This window comes from Saccostrea cucullata, unplaced genomic scaffold (assembly GCF_032062105.1).
Source record: "Saccostrea cucullata isolate Sc308-1 unplaced genomic scaffold, CSIRO_AGI_Scuc_v1 ctg391, whole genome shotgun sequence".
NCBI lineage: Eukaryota > Metazoa > Mollusca > Bivalvia > Ostreida > Ostreidae > Saccostrea > Saccostrea cuccullata.
In genome coordinates, this window is record NW_026938695.1 from 537,043 (window position 1) to 542,898 (window position 5,856).

Sequence of the window (5,856 nt, forward strand, 5' to 3'; positions counted from 1 at the left end):
TAAAACAATTAAAATTTCCTTGTTTATGAAAGAAAAGTAGACAATTCTATAAATAAGCGTCTCAGGGTTTAGCTGCGTTTTGTATCTTATCGCATTACTATGTATACGTATGTTGCACAATAAGTGTATTTAGGGCCATCAAAGGGTACATGTTATTTATAATCTACATGAATTAATTAAGCATGATGTCCGTGATATCAATAAACAATAAAAGTTACTTTAGATTATTGATTTTAATATTATGCATCTATTGATTTGTGGCTGCAGTTGCGGAAAATTACATGCACTAAAACATATATATGCATGCATATGCATGTCCCCAATTTTAAAGTGACACGTGATCAGCTACACTTGTTGGCCGGGTTAGCCGTGTGATATCTGTCAAAATGGAGGGCTTGTCGTAAACAGGTTTGTGGTAAATATTTGATTTATATTTTTTTTTAATTAAAAAGTTTTGTGTGATTTAATATCTGAGTTTTATAGCTTCGTAATCGCATAACTTTGGTATGAATATCCTTTTTCTCAGAGAGATATGAATATTAATGTCCTTTATTTACATCGATTTATTAAAACATTTATACAAAACTAAGTCACAAGATAATAATATTGGCAGAATTTAAAGGCAGAGATTTTTAGAGTTCATGGTAAATTCCATGTGAGGGAGGGGCGTTTTTGTACAAGTGTGACTGCATTGAGGACCAAATGCAGTCTACTTGTCCCCTAATCCTTACACACAGGAATTCCAAAAAGTCATAACTTTCCTGTGTTAGGATTTTAAAGTCTAAAAAGCTTTTAATTTGATTTATAAAGGCTCATCTCAATGATTAAATTTTAGTTGTTTTTGATCATAATTCGAAGTGTATACACACATTAAAACTGATCAATATTCATATTATTTGTTGAGGTTTGAAAAATTTATTATATAAAATTTTGATTTCTATTCAATTAATTTTCATTGAAAGGAGTGTATTGATACATATTACACATACCGGTATTATAAATTAGCAAGCTACAAATTTTATAGAAATCTTCTTTATACCATGTGCTGTAAATATCAAAGGATCAAAACTGAATTTGAAGGTGGCCTTGAGTGTCGTACAAGGTGCACAGGGTATGCTCAGGTATTATGAGTAAAAGTCGATCAAGTTCTAACATACAGTGATGTACCTTAATACACTAGATTGACAGGAGTACACATACCAGGTATTTTAAGGCGGTGCTAAAAAATAATCTCTGCTTTTAATATATACTAATCAAAATTTCTAAGTCCCCAGTCAATTAAGTTTTTGCTTTACACTGTATTTATATTGAATTATTTTGACAATGCAAATTAATACGCATAGAGGATAAAGAAGTAGTTAAACAATTTTTTTTCACTCTATTTCATTTTTTAAGCGCTTTATCACAAAATGCAGAAACATTAAAGTACCGTAGTGTTAAAAAATTGCAATGTTAAATACTGCAATTATCCTGCATTCAAACGAATTAACAGCAAGTCAGCAGCTCCTCAGAGGGTTTTCACAGGTAAAGAAAACTTCTTTGCTGAATGTTAATCCATTTGTTGACAAAGTGATCCCCTAGTTCCGCCAGATTCTGCGGCTGGAAAAACTGCCTCACTCTCCTGTCTATCTTTTTCCATTCATGCTCTTTAGGGTTAAAATGTGGATGACAATGGAGCTTACAGAAACTGTATGTGCTTAGCCAATAATATTAAGCCTACAAAACATAACGTCTCCTTACATACAATCCAAACTCCTCCCCAGTAGTCATGTTGATGTGTAGTTACATTACTTGTCTGCATTGTCCATGGGTACTTCCTGTTCTGGTTCCAGTGAATTTCCAGAGAAATTCTAGGATGGTTTTGTGGTGTTTGTTAACAAAATCAAGCGATTTCTAATGATTGTAATAAATTTAATTAAGTTTTGTTTGTATTTTGGTATTTAAAAGATTTTAAGTAAAATAAACACACATGATTAAAGGAAAAATAAACTCTCGTTAACTACGATCAGCTTGGGCCATGTCAACTTCACCTTGAACATTGTTGTACAGACATACATGTACACTAAATTTTAATCAAGATTTTTTTCCTGTTTTTTGTTAACAACTAAATATGGAGAACACATGGAAATTTATAAAATTAAAACATGTGTTTGAGAAACACTATGCGCCCGGCGGCAACAAAATTCGGAAAAGCTATTTTAGCATATAGGTACAGTCAAGGTCATTGACCTTGGTGTCATTTGAAAGAACTTGATTAGTGGCGTATGCGCATCAAATATGAATTCTCTATCTCTTATCGTTAAAAATATGGCGAAGGTACGAAAAAGCTATTTTAGCATAAATGTCACAGTCAAGGTCACCAGGTCATTGACCTTGGTGTCATTTGAAAGAACCTTATTAGTGGAGTATACATACCAAATATAAAGTCTCTATCTTTCATAATTCAAAAGTTATAGTGAAGGTTAAAGTTTGCAGACATAAAATTTTTTAGTATATACATGTAGGCCACGGTCAAGGTCAAAAGGTCATTAACGTTGAACCTAATTAGTGAAGTATGCTTACCAAATATGAAGTCTGTACCTCTCAGCTTTCAAAAGTTATGGCGAAGATTAAAGTTTGCAGACAAACAAACAAACAAACAGACAGACAGGACAAAAACAATATACACCTTGGATCTATCGATCCGGGTGCAAAAATACACTCGAAAAACCTATGGAACTTGCACTTAATTGATGCTTTTAAAAAAATGGTCACGGTAGAGTAATTTCATATTTGGTTACAATTTTTTTGGCCTAGACAGGTTACCATTGTAAAGGCAAAATCGTAAGCAACTAGTAAATTGATATTTGTTTTTTTAAATCTTTAAAATAATGATAGTGGGGACTTAGAAACGTTGAAAACTTTAGTTCTTAGAGATCAGACATAGGTTACATGTAACAGTTAATATGAGAAAATACTTATCTCAAGTCACAGGATACGTATTAATAACATTCAAAACCGAATTGGAAAATGTGCATAATTTTCTTCATTAACAGAATTTTAGTATTTTAGGCTGACAAAATTGTAAATCCTTCACCTCCATACAACATCGTTAGTAGTATTATCCTTGTGAATAAAAAAGAATTTAAAACATGTTAAATGTATTGCATTTTTCATGCATCATTTTAAACTCAATCTGATAACTTAACAATTATCAAGTTCCAAAATTATTTTCTTTTAAACATGCATTTATTCGGTTTTGTGAAAATTTCATCTTATTTATTAATAAGATTTTCTCCCTTACAAATTTAAAGAAATTGAAAACACATAATTGATAATGTTTTGGTTTTGGTTATAGATGTAAAGATGACATCCTCAATTTTAAGACAAGGACAACACTACCTGGAATGCGATATTTGTAAAAGTCCTGTAAACTTCAAATGCAAAAGATGTGCTGTTAAATTATGCAGTACATGTGTGGGACCTCACATGCTTACCAAACCTAAAAATGGTCACGATGTAACAGAATATCATGAAGAAAACAGACCAGATGTTGGAGAATGCCTGTCACATCCCCAGCAACAGTTTAGCGCTTTCTGCGAAACATGCGATATTCCTATTTGTGTCTTATGTGTATCAATCAAACACAAGACACATAATATATGCGAGTTATCCGAGAAAGTTGACACATTATCAGATATTATCGCGAAGGAAAATGAAAGACTGCACTCGATGCGCTCAGAATTTGAGAAAATTTTCGATCACATAAGTAAAAGAACAGCAGCCCTTCCACATATTTACAAACAGTCAAAAGATAACATTTCATCCCATGCTAGAGAGCGGCATCAGCAGATTGATAAAGCAGAGAAGGCATTGCATAGTGATCTAGATGAATTACAAGAAAAGCATGCAGAAGTTTTGTTGAAGCAGAAAAAAGATTTCGGAGAAATACTGAAGAAATTGAAAAACCTGAAACAAACAGTCTTCAGCCTGGCCAAATCCAAAGACGTCTCCGGTTTAATGGAATTAAAGCATGAACTTGAAAATCTACAGGTGCCAACCTTTATAGAAGAAACACGCCCCGCATTTTTTCAATCCTTGAAGTTTAATGAGAGCTATACAACATCTTACTTCGGTTACATAGAGACACTAGAATCACACAAACTGCCTATTGACGATCTAAAGCAACAAGATCAAACCTATTCATCACGCCAAGCTCTAGATGTACCTACAGTTCTGTCCTCCTTTGATACAGAGTTCCCAGCTAGCAAGATAAACAATCGGCTGTATGACATGGTTCCCCTCGGTGATAACAGAGTATGGACAGGAGGAGAAAGTCTTAAGCTCAAGCTGTTTGATCTCCAGGGACGTCTACACGATACTGTCACCATCACGTATGGCGGTATGTATCTAACCCTTCATGATGGACACGTGGTGTACTCTGATATAACGAACAAGACTTTGAAGAAGGTTATAAACGGTAAAGTAGATACATTGTTCAGTACCGGGGAGTGGAAACCTTTCGGTATCACCTGTACCGCGGCACGTGACTTCCTGGTCTGTCTCCGGACAACAGATCAAACAGCGTCCAAGGTCGTAAGATACAGCAGTTCCGGTGATGTGCTACAGGAAATCCAGTACGACTCCGAGTACCAGCCTCTGTTTGGAAAAACAAACTACGTGGTGGAGAATGGAAACGGCGACATTTGTGTAGCTGATTACGATAAAAAAGTCATGATAGTCGTTGACAAGTTCGGGATTTTTAGGTTCTCCTACACAGGGAATAAAGAATCAAAAGAGGAATTCCAAGCAACCTCCTTGACAACAGACAGCATGCATCACATCATCATCACGGACTTTCTCCACAACAAGATTCACATGCTGGACAGGGACGGCCGATTCCTGAGGTACATCATTCCTGATCAGGGGATACGGGATCCACGGGCCGTGTGTGTCGTTAGGGAGGGGGAGTTAATGGTGGGGGAGTGCAAAACGGGAATGATAAAAAGAATACAGTACCTAAAATAAGGAGGGGTCTTATGATAATATTTCTAATTCCAATGTCATACATATATTTCAATACTAGTACCTCAATTAATTGAAAAAAATTCTCTTACAAACAAATATCCACATAAGGCATACATCACTTATCTAGAAATTCGAATTTCTTCTCTTTTGATATTTCAAATCTACATCTCTTTTAATTTTTTTGTGTTCGACCCCACTGAAAGTGACAAGATAAACAATAAATTGATTGCATTCCAACGAATGTTTTTTTAAATTTATGTAGCGCACACACACACACAAATCAATTAACTTATTTCCAAACAATATATTAGATTTTTAAGTGTGAGTGTCATGTGCATCCAGTGACATGCAGAGTTTTCATTTACCTTTGTGAATAAAACTTTTGTAATTATTTTTTAAATACCAGTATTCTCTTTTGTTTAAATTTGCGTGTTTGTGAATAAAAAGTATCCTGATATTTCGTTTTGTAGTTGCTTCACGAATTTAAAATATCGCAATTTCATTCGTATTACAGGTACAAGTTATCTCTCTTGACGTTATAAAATTGCTAAAAATTACCCTTTACAATTGATATATATTTCGATTATATAATTAACATTGTTGTCTTTGTAAGACTAGGATTTAATGCTTCAAGTGGTAATACAACTCATAGTCATAGCTCCCTTTCTGATGAGGAAATTTTTCAAAACCGTACATCAGTTTTGAATATTTTTAATATTCCCGCCAATCAAAATGTATTTGAATCACCATGATACTTATACCGGATTCCAAAACTCCATAAGAATCCTTACAAAGATACATAGAGGGTACCATTACATGTATACTGTAGAGCACTTATTTTCGCGAGAC

General features: G+C 34.1%; 1 protein-coding gene across 1 annotated transcript; it reads left to right on the plus strand.

Annotated features, from left to right (window-relative positions):
* Nucleotides 1-377: 377 nt before the first annotated feature.
* On the plus strand, nt 378-5,281 carry LOC134250953 (uncharacterized). Its single transcript, XM_062733314.1, has 2 exons — nt 378-415; nt 3,338-5,281. The coding sequence occupies exon 2, from the start codon at nt 3,346-3,348 to the stop codon at nt 5,005-5,007; it is 1,662 nt and encodes a 553-aa protein (XP_062589298.1). The 5' UTR covers nt 378-415; nt 3,338-3,345; the 3' UTR covers nt 5,008-5,281.
* The last annotated feature ends 575 nt before the right edge of the window (nt 5,282-5,856 follow it).